Here is a 24,108-nt window from a genome sequence, read left to right as displayed (position 1 = left end):
ATGACACCATTGATGAACAAACATATTTTATTACAGACATTGAAACTCAAAGTAAAATTCCATTCCTTTCATTATGTCATTAAAAGATTTCTAATTCTTGTTTCTGTATTTCAGAGAATGTAATTGAAGAACATTTTAACCTATATTGATGTAAAATTTCAACGTTTGAGCTTTTTCTAATGAACTGACGTGTCTTTCATTACCTTTGAGCTATGACAGGACTGTGAACAGAAAGTGAAGTGCCCTAGGGGGAGCTGTCACACATTTTGGAACAGCAAATGAAACATGATATGCAAATGATATGTAAATATGCAAAGTAGATCATCCAATCAGTACAAGTTGTTTTGTCTCATTGGAACCTGTACTTCTCGGTAATTTGCAAGTTTCTTCAAAACAAAATATTGTAAGATATTGGCTCTGTAAATTACAAATTATATTGTATTGTATTTGAAAGTACTTTCCGATAGTCAAAGATAAGAAGTATATGTCATAAGGAATGAAAAATCATGACATAAGACTACATTTTGGTACCCAATGGTTTGTTGTTATACATGCTGCACAGAATGAAATGTTTCGCCATTGTTGTCTATTCCTCACTGTTGTGGTTGTAAACAGATGTGATTCAATCATTTTTAGTTACCATGTTCCTATTGTCTATCGTAATGTAAAATCTTGACATTGATATCAAACATAACTGTTACTTGAACAAAAATAATGTAGAAAAGAAGGATCAAGAAAAATCGTTTGTTTTTTTTTCCCAACAATGAATCTGCCACACTAGTTTACCAGGAATTTGTATTCTTAAATGAATTTGTTATTCCGATGGAAACGGTCATTGCGTAGGTTGCATTCAAGTTTCTCAGAGTTTTCCCCTGTGATTTGCGATATGAAAACAGAACTTAAAATGGAATATTAATAATGATACTCATTTACAAAGAAATAAATTATCAACACTGAACCAAGTTATTGGAACTAATATACAATATGAAACGTACCGGTATCTTGGTGATAAATAATATTTGTTATGCTTTTAATATATGGGTAGGTATGTTATTGTAAACTTCAATCAAATGTTTTTCTGGTGTCTAGTGACATACACCATAATTTTGCTAATGCCTTTCAAGGTCATGACAAGCCACAAAAAGAAGAGCCAAACAAAACACAACGTATAACAAGCTTTGAAGTCAGACTTGTTTTTCATTAACGGTTTCCTTTTTTTTTCCCGTGGAAGCAGGAAGGCTGAGAAATTGAATGTGATGTGTCAGCTCTCTAGAGGGCAAAAGCAAATGTTTTTGTTACTCGGAGAACAAAAAAGCATCGACCCCCATCTTGCAAAGGGTGGCTAATTCACAAACCATCTGGGAAATCAAAACTCAACTGAAAAACTCCCCCACCGTGCAGTTGTTACATTGTTTTGTGACTGTCACTCAAACCAACAGATGCATCTTCAATACTAATCATAGATACACTCTATGCTATCTCCATGGTCCAATGAAATGACGGCTCCGTTCTCTCATGAAAACAGTCATCCATGAGCACACCATTCTATAACATTATACATGCCTGATATTTTTTTGACTCACAACATTGGAAAGTATATCTATATAATATATTAAGCATTAAATATTTTTACAGATCTTCAGGGACTTTAAATATTAAAATCAAAAGCTGGACTATCAATATGGCTGTATAGAGTCATACCAGTCACCCCATGATATGGTTCAACCACAGTCCCTCCCCTATGGACTGTGTGGTCCAACCATACCATTGAAAAACAATAACGTGGTTCTAACATTGTTCATGGTGTGATGATTTTTGAACAGGAAGTTGAAGCAGTAAAACAAATAAATGATGAGAAATGATAAAATGCTGGTAAAAACATTCCACAAACTGTACACTGGTTTTTCAACAACAGGCACAAATAAATTAAAAATTTTTGTCACAAGAATTGTTTATTACAGTAAAAACAGATACATGTATGCATGAAATTATTAAATTAATAATTGACGAGAATTTGCCTTTATTAATCAGCATTATCTCATCCTCCAAATAATCTCAACTTTGATATGTATGCTAATTGAGAAAAGCAGAATCGCTGTTGTGTGGTTTCGCTGTGCTTGACAACAAATAGTAGCAGTTGTTACATCAAAACGAAGATGAAAAAAAAAATGCTTTCTGACAAATATGTGTGTTTGATGACTACTGGTATTTGTAAACCACATGGAAAAGAAATCTAAAACAGGCAAAACAAAAATAACAGAGTTTTGCTCGCATTGGTAAACCCAGTATATTGTCAAAGCATACATATGCAACAACATGTTTTTATAACTGAACAAACAGTATGTTCAATAATAATGAGAAAAACAAAGGCCAAAATCAAAAAAGCACAGCACATCTGAATACATACAAGTTCTATACCTGTAAATAATATTAGCGATCTTGTCTTGGCCAGCTATTACATGACCAATATTAAGAAAAATGGACATGGTTTATAAAAACTGTAATCTGACCAGCAACAAATAGGAAGTCTTTGACATGGATAGGCAACAAGATGAATGTTGTTATAATTATACATATTCCAGGGCCAGCCATCTGCAAAAAGTAATGGCTGCTTTTCTGTATCACATGATTACCTTTACCGATGAAAACATCTCATTTCATAAACTATGCTCATTTATGGGCAGAGCATGTTATTGCAATGACAGCAATTGGTGATTGATTAGAAAGTGGACGAAATACTTTGTAAGGAGCTGCATTGCATGGCTTGGCGAAAGAATCTATAAAAAATGTCAATACAGGTAGTAAGTTCATACAACTACAAACTGGTGCTACAGCAAATAAAGTCCTTCATGGAACCACAAAATCAATATGTGAATTCTCGTGCCACATTCATCGCACAAATGTTGATACAATATTATAGATTATGAGAAAAGTATATATGGGAATATTTGCATGGAACGCTTCCGTTCTGTGCAAATTTGAATAAAATTGCTTAGGGAAACAAATCAAAGAAATATTAATGGACTGGCAAATTTATGTGATAAAATATGTAGAAAAGATGTGAATATGTTGTGCTAAAGTACACTCAATATTTTGCGAGGTTTAATTTATATTTTAATGAAATCTTTTAACAAACCTTATAAAGCGATAACATTCCATCATATGGTTTGTATTCCTCACTGCTGAAGAATAAGACTGCTAGTAAAATGTGACGTACATATTGATTAAAATTGCCATCCCTACCCTTTCTGTTTATTGTTCCGACCCAGCCTTTGAAAACAGCAGGGCTAAAACCAGTTTGCCGTGAGAGGCTTCAAAGTCTACATGACAATGAGATATCGATTTCAACATTTACAAAAAAAGGAGCATGAAAAATATCAAAATATCAATATTCAAATATCTATACATCTTTATGTTCCTATACAGTCATGTAGAACAAAAACGAGTGTTGATCGAAGTGAACTGCACATTTCAATCAATACACCTTTAAAATAATTTGTACTGGTCTATTGCAAGTCATGGATGCACTTGCATTTTTAATGGACGGCTTTCTGAAAACGGTATCTTTTCCTTTTTTTTTTTCATATACATATAAATCCCAAGAGGAAATCGCTCAATTTTAAAGTGTGGAGATGCAATATTTGAAAGCTTGGCACTGAATATTGCCTAGAGAATGAAAGTACGCCTGACATATGTGTAACCATTCACAACGTACAGGCCGTGAAGGATCAATTGTGAATTAAAATTTTATACAATCAACATGTACCTGATATTTTACACAAAAAATTACAAAATTACCTTGATGTCAGGTCAGTAGCAAAATTAATTTGATATATTGTTTTGTAATCTACAACTACATGAACTGCAAAATTTTTATTACTGCCCGTAATGGCTGCACTGTGGAAATTGCTATACAAGCGGCTTTGTAAATTCTCAATAGAATAACTCACCCAGGAAATGAAAGTACATTACATTGAATGTGCGACTGACAATCACAAACATGACTATGTTTTCTCTGATACAGCAGCTGCAACACTCCGACACCTCATTTTCTTTTGACATTATCCAATGCAGTTGGAAGATAAACAAACTATTGGATATCACTGATTTGAATAAAAAGCCAAATGTCAGTTTTAGCCCGAAGAACATCGCGCAATTTACGCAAACTTGCTCATTTATTCATTTGAAGTTCCGTATTACCTTAGGCTTGAAGTCTTGTATTTTACTGTGTCGTGAAATGCCAGTGTGCATTGACGCACACTTTTCAACCTCCCCCCCCCCCCCACACACACACACACACGTAAGCCATGAATTTTTATCGTTTCAATCGGATTGTTTTGTAGTTTCCGCAAAATTTTTTACAGCTTCAGTGAACATTCTGCTATTTTAGTAGTGCAAACATTAGGGCAAGGAAAACAACTATAAAACTTCAATATTTTTGATCTACAAAATCTACAACAGCTAAATCAAAGGAGATTTGTAAGTACGTTCAGAGCAAAGAATCTAACATCAATAATAATTAAGTATTAGGTCCTTATTACACTAATATCTGTTGTGGACTTTCAAGTCGGGATTCAAGCCATTTGCTTCTTATATCAAGAATAAAGGATAAAAATACAATATTAATGATTTGTGACCAAATTTTCTCAAATCTACCAATATTCATGGTCCTATGACTTCAAAACTATTCAGAAAGTAGTTTGTTGGGAAAGGACAGATGCAAAGATTTCTGTGTCGTTGTCTGCAGACATCAATTTGATATTCTGAGATATCAACAACAAGAAAGCTGAGGAGTAGTTTCATCGCTGCTGGAAAAACCTTGAACCTAAATCATCGTTGATTCAAGTACACTGGTTGAGGCAGGGAAGTTGCCAAATTAAATACACTTAGCTAGGGTACCTGCTTTAACTGTACCACCTATGTGATTGGAAATAAATCTTACTGTAAAGAGTCATATGGAGCACGGTGTCCTTTACACAGGCTCACGTTTCTTATGCAGATCCCGTCTTACAGGTCTTGCTGTGGCTGAGGAGTACATTAGTCATACCCATCCTTCGCAGTTAGAGACGGTGTGCTAGGGAGTACACTTTCATCGCATGCAGCTTTCGAGACAAGGCCGGCATGCCGATGAGATGAAGATACCTCATAAGCTCGTCGCCATTGGCCGCCTTCCCTTTCACAGAGCGCCACATTAATAACGCGTTAAATATCATCTCCTTGGGTTGTCCCGGAACTGCCGCTGTACGGACCTGATGTGTTCATTGTTGAAATGCAGCGCCCGCATCAAGTGCGGTAGCTCCCTTTCGATCAGATTAACCGACACGCAACCAAACATCTTCATCAACAGTGCCTCTGTAAAATACAAGAAGAAAGAGAGTCTCCAATAACAATTTTGATAGAATGGCTTTCGCAAGACCTATATTTTTGAAAGTATGAGATTAATTCTGACACATTAATTGTCACCGTGATATTTTTGAAAAAGTGGCAGCGATAATTTTCACATTGTAAATCGGAGGGAATAAGCTTTCACCGTTGCTGGCTATATTAAACTCATTAATAGTCAAGTCTTGTCATGTACCTTGATATGCCTTCTGGATTTCACAGTGATTGGTCAAACATTCATTTCCAAATGTCATGTACAAACATGTACAAGCAGAGAAATAAATTTACCTGTTTATTCTATCAACAGACAGGTTCAAGGACAATGTATCAGAAATGCGATTTTAAGCATGTACATGTACAACTGAATTTCAACTGCTACGTCTCCCATTGTGCTAATCTTATGTAAATTTTGATACAGGAGTCTCTCCAGTAAGATAATGCACAGATGTATTTTGCACAAAAATAAATTCACATTTACGGTGAGAAAAAAAAAGTTCCGCATCATATGAACACCAATGAGTAGAAACTCAGTCAATTGCCCAAACTCCCCATACAAAATCAGTAGGGATGTAAAGAATTTTTTAAGTATCAAATAATTTTTTTCAACATTAAAATTCCTGATAGGTTTTTCACCTGTGTTAAGCATGCACATGCGCACTTTAAAATGTCATTTGTGGATTTTATGATATCCACAGAGACATGAACTGTATTTATCAGGTAGGTGTGGCATCTGCTCGCAATTGTAAACTTATTATATATTGATCAGAGCTACTGCATGATTCTTTCAAGAGATTGATTCTTTCTTGCAGAGCATGAAGAATAAAATCATTTTTTTATTTGAATGGGTTTCTGGTTGATTTCCTTGTATCAGAATCATTATTTTTGATACAGTGCCTAACAGTAAAGTTAAAAATAATCTCGATGTGCAGTTTTAATAAAAAGCATCTTCAAACAAGAACATAAAAATAAATTACACTGATTACAAGACGGTAATGATATCTGCACTTTACATGTAAGTAATTGAAGAATAAAATGACTTAAAAAGATGAGTTTTTATCTCAATTTTGAAATCTTCCAATGATGAAGCCACCTGTACACGATTGCACAGCATTTCATAGAGACGTGATGTACATAAAATGTATATACCTTGTCATTGTAGTAAACTGTTTCTAATAGATTAGTATGTAGGTTCATACAACTGGAATGATCGCACAGTGTGCAGTCAATCAATATTCACTAAAATAATTTGGAGCATTTCCACTTGGTATTTTAAAAGTAATGCAAACAATTTCAAAGTCAATCCTTTTTCTGAACTTGATGCAAATAGCAAATAGGAAAATGGCAACATCCGACAAGAATTGCCAATTTGTGAAGGTTCACAAACTGTGGTAAAGAGAGACTTAAACTTTTCGAGCTGCCCTCCCAAGGAAGCAGAAGTGATTCCCCTTCAAAATCAAGAACTACATGTAACTATGGAAATGAATGAATAAAAAGAACAATTCTTACTGACCATTATGCAGAAAAAAAATGAATCTCTTCATATTCATGTTCCAATTTCTCTTTGGTATTCATATTACCAAATGAGTAAAATTTTTCACAATCGGTTTTGTTATAATATTTACATAATTCAGACAAGACGTACGACAGCCTCAACATTTTTTGTAAAATCATGAATGACATAAATGTTGGTTCAGAGACAAGTATACCAGGCCAAAAATCTAAAAGCTAGCATTTGTTTAGTGCATACATGTGCATGTAATTTCTGTTTTTACAAGTAGAGAATGAAGTTCCTGTTCAAAAACAATTACTCAAAAGGTCAAAATCACACTTTGGGACAATGAATTTTTGAAAGCACGTCTTAGCACAAACATAGTCATATCCATGCTGAGGTGTATTCAACACATTTTGACAATTGTTTCAATTCCATTTTGGAACAAGTATCTTCCTAGCACGTCGTATGTGGCATTGCAATATTTTTAATAAAGTCAGGATGACTAAAAATGGCAGTGTCCACTTTGAAGGTTTCCCGTTTGAAATGTCAAAGTTAAAAAAAATCAAAGGTACTGTAGAACGCTAGAATCTGATAAATTATTGTCCATTCTATTCTGATGGATTTCCTCAGTTCTAAAACAGCAGTGAGTCAACTGTAAAATAGTAATTGCTTTTGGCCATCAACTGATTTTTTTTCACAGGAAGGGGTATGTGAATTAAAGAGCCATATCCCATTTAATAATAATTGATATTGTAAATTATATGACTCTGTCAGTAAGGTGAGACGGTTTAATATTTGATCAAACCTCACGACAGAAATGAAAAACCAAATCATGGAAAGTGACACCAAATTTTAAACGGAGACATTTCCAGTTACATTACAGTAAGTACAGCAAATATCAGCTTTTCAGAGTCACAAGTTTGAAAATTGACACACAGGTTATACATAGCTCCCGGCGCCATTAATTTCTGCATCCATTCTCAGACTGCAATGATTCAGTCTCCCAACCAAGGAGCAGATGGGCCACAGTGGCCATCATATTGGCTAAGTCAATTTCTGAAATCACGTTTGAGCTGAGCCCCCCGGCAGTAATCAGCAGATAGAGGTAACTTGTATCCGATTTCAAGGATACCCAATGTTTAACTTGAAAGTTTGCAGGTGCCTGAAGCCATAGATTAGATCTCAGCTGGATTTTCTTTTTACGCTCACCAATTTCGTTGTAAATCATAAATTATGTGTCCTTTAAATCAGAGCACACCTGATTTAACTATAATGAAAAAGCTTTCATCACTTAGACGGCTAGCATTTTACTCAGCTATGTGTGTGTATCACAACTGCAAAAGCTTAGTATATACTAGTACATTTCCAATGTCTACAGTTTAGGTAATATGTGCCTTGCAATCAAGACTTTTGCTCAAACTTTCCTCAACAACACTTTCAACCATTCTCTTTCAAAATGAAGAATAAAAATCGAGGGTCACCATGCAAATGGTAGTACAATGGAAATAAAGTACCATATAATTACCAATATTTGAAATTCAAAATGGCCGTCATCCATGCGTCAACTCTATGGGTGATTTTAATTTGTGGATTTCAACAAAAATTAATCAGTAAGAACGTAAGTTATTCCATGAGTTTCAAAATAAGCCCTAACAAGTCATGCAAGTGGTAGACCAAAAAAATATTGTGAAAGGTCAAGGGTCAGAATATCTGTCCCAGAGGCATGCTCTACCTTAAAACAATTTACAACAGTTACCATGGTGCATCCACATAACATGATGAACATTTTGCAATAAAGTGGAGACACATTCTGATATTCTGTGTGACTCCTCCAGGGCTACTAAATTAGATTACATTCATCACTCATCTTTTTAATTTATAATAAACACACTTGTACCAATGAGGTTTGTGTAGATATGTTAAAATAGTAATGTCACTATATTATCAAACTATAAAAAGTACTACACAGACAATATGTACATGCAATTACATCTACTAGTAGGAAGTCTTCTCCATATTTCTGCAACAGGATAATCATGATTGAAAAAAATCACAGTTAATATGCAAAGATGTAAATTCTAGATATGTCTCTTCATATGTTGATGGTATAAACATTCAATTTTTCTTTGATCTAGAGCTTTGTAAGAAATCATAAAATGTGAGGATCATAATAGATTTATATACGTGTTCTTGTGATGGAATTTAGGCTGAAAAAGCCATCAACATGTAATTTTTAAGAGTTTCTTTATCAAAATATTGGACTTTTTCGACCCCAGTTCCCTGTTTACAGATCCACCCACACCATTGAAAACAATGAGTTTTGGGCCAAACCATTGTTGTAAAAGTGTAATTTCTCACAAGATGATCCATAGGGAACAGATTCACAAACTGAATTTATTGAGCCTAGCTGTCATGCTAATAAAGAGTTCTCTGCTGTGCTAAATTTCTCAGGGACAATTGCAACAACATGCGTTCAATAAATTTCCATTACCATACAATACATGTGAAAGATGAATTATCTGGTGGTGGTTGACGAAATCTAAAGGCTCATAGATCAAAAAAATTGTTTCATGTCCTCCTGTTGATATCGCTTTGATTACATCTTGTTACAAGGAAGACGTGATTAATTTTTTTCTGTTGACGTCAATACACTGAATCATGCTCTGTCGTACATGCAACTCTCCTCAATACATGATAATTCGTTGTGGACTTTTCATCATATGGCTTCGTACATGTACATACCGTAACAGAAAATTATGTCATTGAAGGAGTGTACACATTGCATGGCCGAGAACAAGGTTTGTGCTGTGCGGTCAATATTTGACAACCAGCTGTGCATACCCTTGTCAGGTAAAGAAGCAACCAAAACACTCATGTGGAAGAAACATGAACAAAATAATGTCAAAGGTACAATATTATTCACTGAAGAACGAGGAACGATTTCCTGAAAGTGTCGTCAAAATCTAATAAAGAAATGAGTTGTATTTCTCACATCTTTACGTTAAATTATCACAAAGGTTTTGAACTTTAAACACTCTGCAATAAACAATGTATCTTGTACATTTATGTGTATATTGATATATTAATCTCTCTAGAAGTCACCATGGCAACAGATGTACATCGGCACATTCCACAACATGTGTTTGTTATAAATATTAACAAATAACACACCTGGTATAAAAACCCAGCAACACCGCTCACAGATTCACAGATGTTACTGATTTCAATTTCTTGAGTGGATAAATCATATTAACAAATGAAATCTTACAATATGTGATATTTTTTCAACCATTCTTCCCTTTTATTTTCAACAGTATCAGCACCTGAATTTTCAGGCATCGTCATGTCAACGTGAATTCTAAATTTTCAAAATATGTTTTCTCAACTTACTCAACGATTTTTTGGTCTGATTCTCTTATAAATAAAATTGGAATTACTGGTATATTAATTTCTAGTCAGGTAAGGCCAGACAAGAGAGATGTATGCCTCTGCTAACCTTACCGACATAATTTCAAACTTCCTTGTACCGTAGTAAAGACTCCAGATGAGTTTCTACATGTAACAAGTGAAGTCCTGCAAAAGTGATATAATTTTCTCAAATTTTGCTTTTCTCCCTCTTGTGAAAGAAGTTCCAAAATTCCACCAATATTTAAAATCAATTGTTGTATGAAACATACATGTATTATTTATCTGGTATTTAGAAATTTTTTTTTCTTTTTCCACAGGTCTTCGAGGTCTCTGAAATAAACCTGGCAAGTTCCCAACCTGTCGATATGCCCTATTTTCTGAAGCGAAAGGTTATGAGAATCTCTTTATTTATGTGGCGTGATATACAGTGGAGTCATCACGTCAATGAAATTGAATAAGCCATTGGGTGTGTACTTCTGCACTTTTGACTTGCCTTTTATTGTCACTATTTTTGCCTTTTTTCCAAAACCACTGCAATTAGTGTTGTTCAACAGCTTCACAAACAGTCCCCGCAATACACATAGCTACCGATGACCTTTGACACTGATTACCACCACCATGGCAACCTGACCCTAGACAATACTCTGTCGGTCAAGCCTACTTGTGTACCAGGGGTGTACCCGGGAGTGCCCACAACAAAAGGGTACTTTGTGATCTTGTCAGGAGACAAAAAGTTCAACAAAAGTTTTTGTTTATAGCAGTGATGTCAGACTCTGGGTGCCCCATAACAGCACAGCTCCTCCACATATCTATGACAGTAATTGTTCACTTAGCACCTGGCTTTTACTGACACTTGAATTATGGAACCCTGACACTTGAATATTTATGGTATGATATCTTGTGTAGCTTTACTGTATGATGTCAATGCCCCTGAATTCTAAACAACTGGATTTTCTTGTTTTTAAATTTTCTCTTTAACTATACTAATACTGGTGCAAATTGGCAAACAACATTTTAGAAACCTGTTTGATTATTTCGTTCAGAGTAATGTATACTGTAAAATACAAATACGGGTAGTTAGATATGAATACATTTATAAATTTAAATTTATGTAAATTTTCACCGGCTTTTATAATTTTTTGCTTCAGTCTCTCAAAAGAAGTTTTCTATATGTTTTGATTGGTTTCAGCTTGTTCACAAATCCACTAATGCCATTCTATCGTCAATTATTAATGTCAAGACAATCATTAAAATAAACCAGGAAAGTTTCATTTGCCCTTCTTAAATCACTTTGGTGACTGCACCAGCTTCATACATGTAGCTGCAAGCGTAGGTAATGAAGTGAGACAGGTGGCTTTGATAACCTTCAGGCTAGGCACACTGTAACAAGTATCTATTCTTCACACTGACAAGCTGAGTCATACTAATACATGCAAATTCTAATTTATTCTTCCTTCCTCATGCAGTAGAAAGAACCCACCGACACTACATCATCAGAAACTCCCATGTACCCTAATGGTGTGCAAAGCAACCGTAACATAATAATGAATATTTTCTCAATTCAATACCGGCTCTTCAGAGATAATATCACAGCGGCACAGAGATCTTTTTTTATCACTAGTCGGCTTTAAAAAGGCGAGCAGTCCATTCAGCAAATTACTCTCCATGTAACGACAGTCCCCTGAGACTCTTTCTTTTCACGCTATTAATGTCACACAGTCCAGTAAACATGATTAAATTGGCATTTGAAGAGAGGGGGCTAATAGCGGATAACAGTTTGCCAATATCTCACCAAGTAAAATGTATAGGAGGTTCATGACCCTGGAAGTTAATGGTACCAGCATTGCATATATGGTTTATGTAGGAACAGGTTTTTATGTTGTACTTAATTTCTCCTTCACGACTCAAATTTCCCAATATTTGTGACATTTTGTAACTTTTAAAGGGTATTAGTGTTACATTTATCATATTTTGTCAGAATGTTACATGTTTGTCATGGCACAGAATATAAGAATCGTTCATGATGATCAAAATAAAAATTCACATCTCTCAATATTTGTATGTTTTCCATAAAGCTCTCTAATTTTTTTATATATTAATTTTTTTTAATGAGAAGATTTTTCAACGCATGGTGCATGTGTAAATGTTTGTTACACATCATTTATATCTTGTATTCAATTACATTTTTTAATATCACCAAAATTTTATGTCTTGAAAGTTGAAATAAAAAAGTAACAACCGTTCATTGTACAGTATCTGTATTTTTGTCACATTTTTTTCACGCAAGAGTTATTTCAAGAATGCCTAAAAAAAGTATCTTATTTAAATGTCTCTACAATATTTCCATGTATGCACTCAATTTTGTTACAGACAATTTGATATTTGAGAGCAGCCAGAAACATAAATTATTTAGTCACTTGATAAAAAATGTGTATGTATACCTTGAAACGATTGTGAGATTAACTTTTAGGCATTAACCCTTGCACCCCCATATCCTGTTTACATGTCCACCCACCCTTCTAAAAATAATTGGCTTGTACCAAAGTCTGGAGGCTAAAGGTAGAGTTCTCTACAAGGTGATTTTTTCTTCACCAACCTATTCCTATGTTAATAATCAAACAATAGAATATATTTCAACAACAAATGAATATGCAAATTATGCATTGTTATGTAAATTGATCACCCTCAGATTTTCCAAGCTGTAGAGAACACTGAAAGGGTTTACACACTCAAACTTACCACAATTCTTAGTTCAAATTTCTCACATGTGGGTCATGCAGTCCTACTGTAAAATCATTGATTTGACTGTTTCGGTATTTGAAAGATTTTTACTTTGATATGCAAATTAACTAATTTGCAAGTGAAACAATAGAATCTATTGATAATGTAATGCATTCACTTGCATTTAAGGAGATGAAAATGTTTAAAAAATAAAAATCACAGCTATAGTTTTGAGATGTACATTGTATTACACTGTATACAGTATGAAGGGGTTGTTTTTCTTAGTCTTTGTACAAAAAAGTTACTGAAAAATTTCAAACAGACTGATGATGACAATCGGTACAAATACGGTATCTCTCACAATAAGATTCAGTGAAAAACTACCAAGCCATAAATTCATTTATGAAGACTTGCAAGTTTCTTAAGGCATTGACCATAAAAATGTTACCCTCTTTTAAAGTTGAAAAAGATATTTGATAGCGAAAGACACAAAAGTAACAGTTGTTATAGTTTGGCAATAAAATAAAAGTTAATGTCTCGTCTGATGAAACAAATCGCTAAACTTGAAACAGAGTCTTTGGTGCTAATAATTTATTTAAAAATCTTACCTTCTCTTTCTTGAGATCTTTGCAGGAAGAATGCGATTGGTTGGAGTATTCCACCGTCACAGATGTCGGTTGGTGGATGGAGCAGTGGGTTTTCTTCAAGACGCAGATCCTCCATGTTGATCAGGTTATCAAAGTGGGTCGGTAATTTTGCCAGCTGGTTGTTGTCCAAGTACAGGGCCGTTAAATTCTGCAGGGCGCACAGGCTCTCTGGAAGGTGCGTGATCTGATTGTTTGCAGCCGACAGTTTCTGGAGCTCGTTAAGTCTGCCGATGACGACAGGTAGCGTGGTCAGACAATTGTTGTCAACATTGAGTTCTTTCAGATTAACCATCTCGGCGATGTTCTCGGGCAGAACATCCATTTTCTTGCCCGCCGACTGATCGTACTGTAGATTAGCTATATTAGGTATCAGGCACACTTCTACAGGGAACTCATCGAACTGTGTGTTTGATATGTTAAGCTCGACTAGAGTCCTCATCAGGTATAGCTCATCTATCATGATTTTCAAAGGATTACTCTCCAACGATAGCTTTTCTAAACCCTTCATGGTACACAGCTCTGCGGGAAACTCTTCAAACTTATTCCTATCTAAAATTAAACTGGATAAATCTTCGAGTTCATTAACTTCAGGAGGTATGGTCTGCATAAGATTCCCACTCAAATCTAGAATGTCTAGCGAGGGCAGCTTGCAAATCCCCTTCGGAAATTGCTCTATTCGGTTATCGCTCAGGGTTAGATGCTGTAGCGCTAACATGTTTTCAATTTCTAACGGTAGCTCTATGATGTAATTATTATTAGCTGTGAGGAATTCTGCCTCGGCCAGTGAGCATATGCTGAGGGGAAGTGATCTAAGTGATTTTCATTAATGGCCATGTGTTTTATATGCCGCATGTTGGTGAGCTCCACTGGTAGGCTGCTCAGTTTGTTGCCAGCCAGGGAGAGAATTTCAACCTCTGACAATAAACAGACGTCTTCGGGAAGCTGTTCTAAACGGTTGTTGCTCAGATACAGTTCTTTGATTCCGGTTAAGTTTGACAAGTACTGCGGCAATTCACGAAGGTTATTGCCGTCGACCCCTAGCAATTCTAGCTTGTGTAGCCGTGCAATTTCCTCTGGTAGAGATTCTAGCGCATTACTGTTTAGGCCAAGAATTCGAAGATTGCCGAGTTTTACGATTTCTGGTGATATTTCTTTGATCTTGTTGTTGGACAGGTTCAGTTCTTCCAAATTTGGCAGCCAGTACAGCTGTATTGGCAAATATTCGAACTGGTTGTCGCTGAGGTGCAACTCCAACAGTTCAATCCAGTTTTCGATTTTGGCCGGAAGCGTTTGTAAATTATTACCCGACAAGCCCAGCTTTGTCAGCTGTTCCAAGGAGCACAGTGGTTTTGGAATGAACCTCAAGTTATTATTATTCATACCTAAGTTTGTCAACTTCTTCAAAGTGGCCACTTCACGCGGCAGCGTTTCTAAAAAGTTTTCGCTAAGACCCAGAGCTGTCAGTTCCGATAAATTGCCGATTTCCTTCGGCACCGATTCAATTTGATTATCATTCAAGTAAAGCTGCCGCAGTGATTTGAGGTTACCGATCTCGGCAGGCAGGGACGGAATCTCATTACAACTCAATTCTAACACCTGCAATTTTCCCAACTCTCCAATTTCTGCGGCGACGCTACTAACATTATTATTCTGCATCATCAAGACCTCGAGGTTTCGCAACCTGCCGATCTCGGGCGGGACCTCAGTGATCTGATTGTTACTGAGGAACAAGCACTGCAGCTCGGGAAAGTCAAATACCCTGGGCGGAATTTCGCTGAGTCCCTGCTCACTGAGATTCACACAAAATTTACCGCTGGCGCTTTTAACCATCTCTACATGAAACTCTGCCTCGTCCTTCTCGATCACTACCTCCTGAGCGTTACAGTTAGCTACCTCTTTGATATGCATTGCGTTATCTATATCTATTTTGGGGGGATGAGCCTGAACCATGCTGGGGTCATATTGAGTGCTACTGGACACCGTGCTCTTAATACTCTTGTTTTCCTGGCCATCTTCCGCAGGTTCCTGTTCCACCCTGCCACTGTTGTCCTCGACAACTTCTTTCACTTCATCAGTCTCTTTACCGTGATCGCAATCTTCACCATGGACAACCTCCTCCGCTACTTCCGCCGCCTCCTCCCGTTCTGGCGTTTCTACTCTCTCCTCCTCCTCCTCGGCATCGTTCTGTGGCAGTTCGATGTCCGATGCAGCTTCTATCTCGATGGTAGGTATGGCTTGTAAGGTGGAATTACTCATTGTGTGGCCGCTTTGATGTGGAGACTTTTCTACATTTCAACACAACCACTGCCTTTCAAAAGAAAAAAGAAGTAGGTTTATTGGCCACTCTGATTCGTCACTTCTAATCCTAGGGCAATACAGATCTGGCCTTTTCCACTTTTAATTGGCAATTGTAAACTAATGATTCAGACCAGACTATTCTTAATTACATTGCTTTCTACCAAGCATGAAAATCTCCATTAAACCTTTTTCAATCTTTTGAATGAAAGACTGTAGACAGACTAACATTTGACATCAACAGTGCTTACTGATATATAACACAATGGACAAAACAGCCATGCAATATATTTGAAAATTTGCAACTTAAGACGCAACACAAAACAGACTCGTACTCATGAATAAGCACTTTACAGTCGTAGACGAATGCTGCAACAGTGTTACAATACCATTCACAATGATCACGCGTAGATCGTACATTTTTATGAGAAATGGGGAGAAAATGGAAAATATCGACGTTGTCAGGTACTCGGTTTTAAAGAGAGTGTGTTGATGTTAAATTGTACATGAATATTCCTTGTCATAAACTCAAATAGTTCAGCACGAGCATTGTCTGCTGAACTCTAAAATATTTACGCTGCAACATTCAGAAGAATCTTAAGTGCCATTAAAATGCTGCGTACTGTGAATTGGAGTGTTATATCTTTTTTTAATGACGGAACTTCCACTCCGATCAATACCCAGAACAAAGAGCTTCAAACAACGACAACGCATTAGCCCAGGTTTCAAAGCAGGTACAACAAGCGAATCACAGCATGACCTATCTATTTGTAATACTGATGGGTGTATTGAGTACCTGGCGTGAATTTCACTCCCCAAGGGAATGCAGCTCTCTGGTAAAGTACCTACCCCCAGTATGCAACATAGACAACAGCAGGAAAGCCTGATTCCTTAGACCTTGATAGCATCATTGTCATCCACTCTGCATCAATATTCAAGATTCTTTTCACTATCATGTCTTCTACCTCAAACTTTTTACAGGTCACTAACCCTTTCTTGTGCATCAACAAAATGCAGAGGTCAATAAAATTGAATTCATACTTCAAAGAAGTTTCTGCTCTTACCACATCCAATTTACAAACTCCATTTTTTGGGGGGTGGGGGGTGTTATCACTGGAATTTTTCCATCATTTTCAAATATGCAAAATTAATTGACTGGCTCTGTAATATCTCAAGTATGAGGGGAGACTTGCGTTAAATATAAAAGTGAACAAATGTGATCAAATTCAAATTTGCCAGAGAATTACTCTTTGTTGACTGTTCAGGAACCTATTTGAGAAATTTTGTTCCTCATCCTTGTGCATCTCAATCTAGAAAAGCCACATCAATCTTTCTCTTTCTTCTTTCTTTCTGTACACTTTAAATGAAAATGTGAAAAAAATCACGGTGTGCTACATGTACCTATGACAGAAAATGCCAACATTTGTAGGATCATCTCTATACACTTGACAATTCTGAATAGTGAACTTGTTATTGCTGTCTTGTTGTGCATGACTGTAAGAATTACTTCTGCTGTTGAAGATTTCAAACATTCCTGTTCTGTTGTTGCCATGTCAGTACATGTAAGTTTAATCTTTTGAGATAGTGAAACAAAAAATACTGAGGACAAAAAAACAATGAACAAAAAAAATCCTTATCGCAGTACCAGTTCAGTGACAAATATTAGGTGAGGCCTTAACATCCTAAATAATCCATTCACCCCGTTTTAATGTATAGAAGTCCAAATTTACCATAGAGAACGATAGAATTGGGACAAACCACATCAGTGAAAAGGTAAAACCCTTTGAGTGCTGTAATTGTTCGCACCAAAATTTTAGTGAAACATTTTTACCAATTTTTATGAATTTTTCTGTAATTCTTTGATAATTTTGGACCAAATGGACATCACATTTCATGGGCAACAGTTTTTTATCAAAATTTTGACAAAAATCTGAAAAAACTGACTGAAGCATATTTTCGAAAGGTGACAAAAGTTGACTTTGGCGCCCAAAGGGTGAAATGTAGTATAGGTATTATAATTTACTATTTTGGAATGTAGCTATCGTTCAGCTTTTCCTAATCAGAATATAGAGACTGAAGTATGTCAAGAATCTGATGTGAAATAAAACAACCAGTTGAGACAATAGCCTTGGGGGCTCAGGTACAGTGCTACTCTATACTTCATACACTATATATTTCCTGTTAGTAGTTGGTGGGCTGGAAACCATATACCTGCACAGAACACAATGGTTAGTAAACAGGTCTACATTGAAGTGTCTCATACATCATCAGTGACTGATTGGATGCAACACATTGCGGCATGGCACAGTGGTGACCCCTCTGTCATCCGAAACTCACCAAAACAACTTGAGAGGGACTCCGGTTTCAAAACAAACTGCACTGAACATACCGCAGCCATGGTAACATTGGAATAAGATCGTCACAGTTTTGAAAAAGGCAGCTACTTCTATCTAGAGAGGGTATAGTAATATCTAAGTGAACACAGTGACATAAGGGGAGGGCCATCTGATTTCTGAGGTGGGGGCAAAGGATATGGGTATGGCAGCACTTTATTTTTCCTTTATCATGACAGCACTATTTTGTATTGTCAGTCTTTTGTTTTCTATAACCATTACAGGAGCCAACTATTTTTTTTCCTTCATCAGCCGACAATTTTTTTTTCTCAAAATTCCCCACCCCCAGAAATAAAATGGTTCTCCCCTAAAAGTAGAGGTATCAATACGATCACCAGTAATATGAGACCAGATTTCTTGAAGACATCCCTCCGTGCGTTACTGAGGTGATGAAGAAAGCACGTCACAAGCCTGTCACATACTTTCATCTCATTTCTCATAAAATCTATTGAAGTTGTTTTACACCTGATCATATATTAACCATGCTCCAAATATAACATACAAATTCAGCCAAGCTGCCACTTTCAACGAAAAAATTCCGTTTGCCCACCGGTACTGCCAAAGAACAACAGAGCAAACACAAAGAACGTTTTTATTTATTTATGGAACTTTCAAATATTGTGCAGACTCAGGTTCTTTGGCGATCACAATTTTCGCGTTTGACAAGTGAAACTTGCAGTAGCTGTGGTATAAGTTCAAAGGCATGGCGCAAGTAATGGTGGCGAATGAACGTTTTAATGTATAATATAGAGTATTTATTCGTAAGCCACATTCCGCTAGACCGATCCGTTGATCTGTAAAATTGCACCTTGCCAGTTCTTATTTATCCAAAATGCTGAAAAGGTTCCATGTAAAATTTGCGCGCTACCGGTTTATACAATGTTTGCTACGGAGTTGAAATTTCGCGGTGTTGTTGGGTGACAATTGTTTTGTATCTCACATTGACAGGCTTCACAGCGTGCATTGTTTCTGTGGAATGCACAAACTTGGCAAACACTTTATGATACACTCAAAACAACACAGTGACCTCAAGTGTGAGTTGGAATGCTCAGTCGTATGTCCGGTCAGGTGAAGGCGCTTGCCATTGTCCTGAAAATCGGCGAATTTTCCATTAAATAGCTCAGCCATCTGATTACATTCACCTTGTCAGATAATCTCTGAAATGAAATCTCAAGACAGCTTCGGCGTTTGTGTACACGCTGAAAGCAACGACGGCTCAACAATGCAACAGGGTTTTCTGGTCGCGTGTACAGTGTACGGTGCGGGTTGTTCCGGAGAAACGGAAGGGCGCGCACGTACGCTCCCAATTATCACAGTCGGCATAGAAACGACGCGTATGAACGGCCTACCGTAAATCATGAAGATAAATACGCTATTAGTAATTTTACAGTAACGCTAATTGTGGATTTTTGTCGCTCTGTTGCCTTGGAACAGTCTCCTTGTAGATCCTGGACGTTGACATATCGATCAAGGGGCAAAGCTTCAGTACAGTGGACAAATACACAACAACAGAACAGTACATACCACGGCACCGCGGTGGCTGGTTATATCGTAGATTACATTCACGCGACAACAGACCATATGAGCAAGTAAAAATGCAACAAAACGTCGAGAGAGAATGTAGAGAGATCGCAGAGGAACATACAAATATGAAAATCCAACCCGTCGAACTTCACGTTACGTGTTGGTGCACATGTGCACATTCAGTTGCTCGACTGTGACTCGGGAACCACCTGTTAACATTATAATCGCGTTGAAACCTACTTACCGTTTGATAGAGGTAAATCAGGCAGAAAACCAGACGAATGATCACCTATCCGTCAGCAAGTAAGTGTGGGTTCAAACCGCGATTTGAGCCTGGAATCGTGTGAGCTGTTATTCAGCTCCCGCCTTTACCCATACACTGCACAGTTGATCGCACATATGTACACAGCGCACGGCTTCTCTTGGTTGCTGGGTGAACGCAAGGCTGACGTCAGTCGCAGAATTTATAGCCCACGGGTTCGTCACGCACATCGGTAGCTCCGCTCCCCGTTTTAGGTTTCGTTGCCCGAAAACCCATATACCATCTGCGTGTTACTCAAAGTTTCTGACCTAGGCCGACGCAAATCATTAAAAAATCTAACAAATTGCAATGTGAATGACTTAATGACAAAGTAATGAAGACGGGGTGATTATATAATGTAACAGGATTTGACTATCGTAATCTCAATGAAGCGTACCAGCTGAATAACCGTCGCTGGTGATGATAAAAAAATACTGTTGATTTAATCACAGAGTAATATCATAGACAGAGTGGCAACAGCTATTGTTTAAGGCGTGAAGCGGTTACGTAAGCAATCCATGTTTGCCTCGCCTCACGAAGCTCTTGGCTCTCTTTTCCGAAGAGTGCCGACCATGCACCCTTCGGTAATTTTCGGATTTTCACCAATTGTTAAGCGAAAGTATGTTCGACAAAGCTTGTGTTGTTGTTGTCGTGTGGTGCTGATCGGAATTGATGTGCTGGCGAAAACGGGAGTGTTTTGAGCTTCAGGAAAGTGGGTTTTACCGTTTTAAAAATTCCTCTCATATTTTTATGAATATATAATGAGTGTGTTTGAACCAAATTTGAAAGTCTTTTATCGATACTGTCTGGTTTTACTCAATGGTTTACGGTCAGTCATACCGTCTTTCACACGTGCGCCAAGAAAGGACATGTTTATGAAACTGCTGGCGTGTTATGTTTTGATTGGCGTGAGGCAGTGTTTCTGGCCTGAGAGCTCACAAAGTAACTATGGTTGCTACGCGACTGGCAGTACGATGCCATCTCGTCGTATGTTTCGCATAATCTCGTGTAATTATCAACCACAAACCAAGCCTCCAAAAAGTTTAACACCTTTTAAGCTCATTTTAATATGAAAAGCCAATAGTCTACCGAGACGACCATGGAACAAAAGGCATGCAAGTGTTGCCACTCTGTCAATTTTACTCTGTGATTTAATCAAACCATGATTTCTATTAGACGCACCAAAACGCTTTGTAAAATTACTTAAATTATTTTAATTGATAATTTGTATTATGATTTGTGCATTTATTTTTCTTGTTAACTGTCAAAGACTACTGTAATAAAATGGTGTTATTTATTTTATTGGTTTTCCTCCGAGCCGCAAAATTGTAGGCCTTGGGCCGTGCACCGACTTCTTCTGTCCGAGGGCTACAATTATTGCAGCTAGCTTTCCCGTACGTGTTTGGCCCCTTAGGAGAATAATTTCAACGTACAGAATTACTCCACTATCTCAGATCTAATCCCAAAATTTGTCCACAATCATTTCAGTCGGCACCAAAGGTTGGTGGCCTTCACAGCCAAATCAGGATTCATCAACCTTATCCAGACTTTCACAAAAATCAATTAAGCTCACTATAGTGTTTTGGACGACGCAGCGTAGGTAGGTTTTCATAGAAATGGAGATTTCTGAAAAAAATATCTGACACCGTGATTTATGCCCTAAATATTTACAAGTTTTGTAATTCGCCAGTACGAACAAAAAGATACAATCTGCTAAAAGAAAACATTGTCAAGCACATATTCTTGAGAAAGTTCAACATTGTGTAACATGTTTAGCTCTTCTAATTATGGCGCGGAGTTAACAGGTGGTTGTCCTTCGTGAGACCACCCAGAGCAAGACAACTCTCTGAAGTCACTCGACCAATAGCCTGATCATTGCTTTGTCGCTTTTAGGAGAAAAAAAAACAGCTCAGATTTCTTTAAGATAGGAAATTGAGCAAGTCCCAGTAATGTCTGTACTTTTCCGTACATACATTACCAGGACATGCACAATTTCAAGTGTGTAATAAACATTCTAATAATAGCTACAGCTACTAAGATCATTCTTCAAATTTGACTGTACTGGACATTCTCTGTATACAATAATTTTTCATTTAATCTGAAATATTGGTGGAGCTGTGTGGACTGCGAGATATACTCAATTCTGGATGTTTGGTGGATTATATCCAAACTCACAAACTTTACAATTTAGATTATGCATCATTAAAAATCAGATGAATTTGCTCAGACCCGAAGCCTAGAAATTCTCCTGACTTCGCCCTTGGCGAGGTTATTGCATCTAAGAAATTTGGCAATTTTTTCTGACTGCAATCAAACTTGCACTATAGTCCTGTTCAGAAGTACATGTACAAAATCGAAAGGCAATGGACATTTGTATTAATTTGGATTCAGATTAGAGATTTACAGCTTCCATATGCAGACTTTATCGTCTTCTGCTTTCACGCAAGAAGCTGAGCAGCAAGGCGTTCAATTCCGAAATTCGCAGAAACACAGACAAAGAGTTTTTTCTTCTTGTCTCTGGCAGAACGTAATCAAACAAACCAATCCAGACCGAGATTGCTTTGAACGATTTTGTGCAGATTGGAGGGTCACGACACGCATAACAACGTCTTGGTTGCTATAGTTTCGCAATTATCACTCTTCGCTGTCGACATCGGCTCCTTTTGGATAGCCTTTACGGCGTATAATTGTCTTCTCTTTCCCACTTAAGTTTTAGTTGAACGCCAAATCGATAGGGCATTGAATTCCCTGATAAAAGAGAATTCTAAAGAGTAAACTGTATAGGGTGCAACTTCATTGACACGATTGGAACGAATTTGGGATAATTGGATAGTGAAGTAATGTCGGTTTAACCTGCAAATGTAAAGTCATCTGCTTTTTTGTTTGAGATATACACTTGTTTTTGTGAGTAATTTGTAATATTGCAACATTTAGCTATACGGCACTTCAAACTTTTGAAAATTTGAAAAATATGAAGATCCAATTATCCCAAATTAGTGACTCTCTGATAATTCCGCCTTATGTATACTATGTACAGTGATTGGTGTGTGATTGGTGCGTGAAAATATTATTGAGGGTGGTTTATCTCGTGTAGGTAACCTTGTCTCGATTCGAAACTATTGTTTTCCTCAAAACGTTCAAGAAATTGTATAAAGTAAAATTGAACGTCTGATCCAAATTAGGTGAAACAATTTTGTACTTGATATCGTGTACATTCTTTTGCAATGTATGTACGTACACATACTCCTTGTCTGCGGTATGTAAAAGGAACATACCATACATACATACATACATACATACATACATACATACATACATACATACATACATACATACATACATACATACATACATACATACATACATACATACATACATACATACATACATACATACGTGCATGTATGTATGTATGAATGCATCTCTTTGTTTATCGATGTGTGTGTCTAGTATGGATGTAGGTATTTATGTATAATAAATTTGTATTAATTTCTTTGCTTGTTTGTGAACGGGGCGTATATCACCACATTATTTTTTTTGTTTCTACCTAGTATCAGACTGTTTAGGTCGAGATTCGTAAACTTCATAAAGTAGTAGCACTTACGGTCAGTATGTAAACGTAAACAACACACCACCAGATGTTAGCGGATGTTTAATATTTCAATTTGATCAATGATGAAAAATCAAAAGGGTTTTTCTTCTTTACATGTGTCTGCTGCTCTCCAACCGAGAACATTGTTCTTTTGATGCATATGCAGTGTTTGAAATCCAAATACAAACTTCGTAACAAATTGATTTAATGTGGTGTAATAATCCTGCCAACACTCGTTAACTCAGTAACGATGCAGTGTTAGTGGTAAAGCTGTCGTGGCTTCCAGCCAAAAAATACCAGTGATGTTCTTATTTTCGTTGCTTTAGGTAAAAGGTCGTAAATTTCGATCTTGA

At 36.8% G+C, this 24,108-nt stretch overlaps 2 protein-coding genes across 3 annotated transcripts; both read right to left on the bottom strand.

Annotated features, from left to right (window-relative positions):
* Positions 1 to 1,922: 1,922 nt before the first annotated feature.
* LOC139143632 (leucine-rich repeat and death domain-containing protein 1-like) lies at positions 1,923 to 20,569 on the bottom strand. 2 transcript variants are annotated; one of them, XM_070714123.1, is made up of 3 exons: positions 20,107 to 20,569; positions 13,612 to 15,954; positions 1,923 to 5,352 (listed from the first exon to the last, which is right to left on the bottom strand). In XM_070714123.1, exon 2 carries the CDS (start codon positions 15,904 to 15,906, stop codon positions 14,389 to 14,391), a length of 1,518 nt encoding a protein of 505 aa, XP_070570224.1. In that variant the 5' UTR covers positions 15,907 to 15,954; positions 20,107 to 20,569; the 3' UTR covers positions 1,923 to 5,352; positions 13,612 to 14,388. The 2 variants fall into 2 exon arrangements, with proteins under 2 accessions (XP_070570224.1, XP_070570223.1); XM_070714122.1 differs by having other exon boundaries at positions 13,612 to 15,958; positions 20,107 to 20,283.
* On the bottom strand, positions 12,871 to 14,365 carry LOC139144382 (leucine-rich repeat and death domain-containing protein 1-like). Its single transcript, XM_070715084.1, has 2 exons — positions 13,612 to 14,365; positions 12,871 to 12,884 (listed from the first exon to the last, which is right to left on the bottom strand). Exons 1-2 carry the CDS (start codon positions 14,363 to 14,365, stop codon positions 12,871 to 12,873), a joined length of 768 nt encoding a protein of 255 aa, XP_070571185.1.
* Positions 20,570 to 24,108: the final 3,539 nt, after the last annotated feature.

This window comes from Ptychodera flava, chromosome 11 (assembly GCF_041260155.1).
Source record: "Ptychodera flava strain L36383 chromosome 11, AS_Pfla_20210202, whole genome shotgun sequence".
NCBI classification, from domain to species: Eukaryota; Metazoa; Hemichordata; class Enteropneusta; family Ptychoderidae; genus Ptychodera; species Ptychodera flava.
This window is presented reverse-complemented; position numbering and strand designations above follow the sequence as displayed.

Excerpts from the sequence above, each read along its gene's own strand:
- LOC139144382 (XM_070715084.1), bottom strand. The coding sequence starts at position 14,365 with ATGTTAGCGCTACAGCATCTAACCCTGAGCGATAACCGAATAGAGCAA.
- LOC139143632 (XM_070714123.1), bottom strand. The coding sequence starts at position 15,906 with ATGAGTAATTCCACCTTACAAGCCATACCTACCATCGAGATAGAAGCT.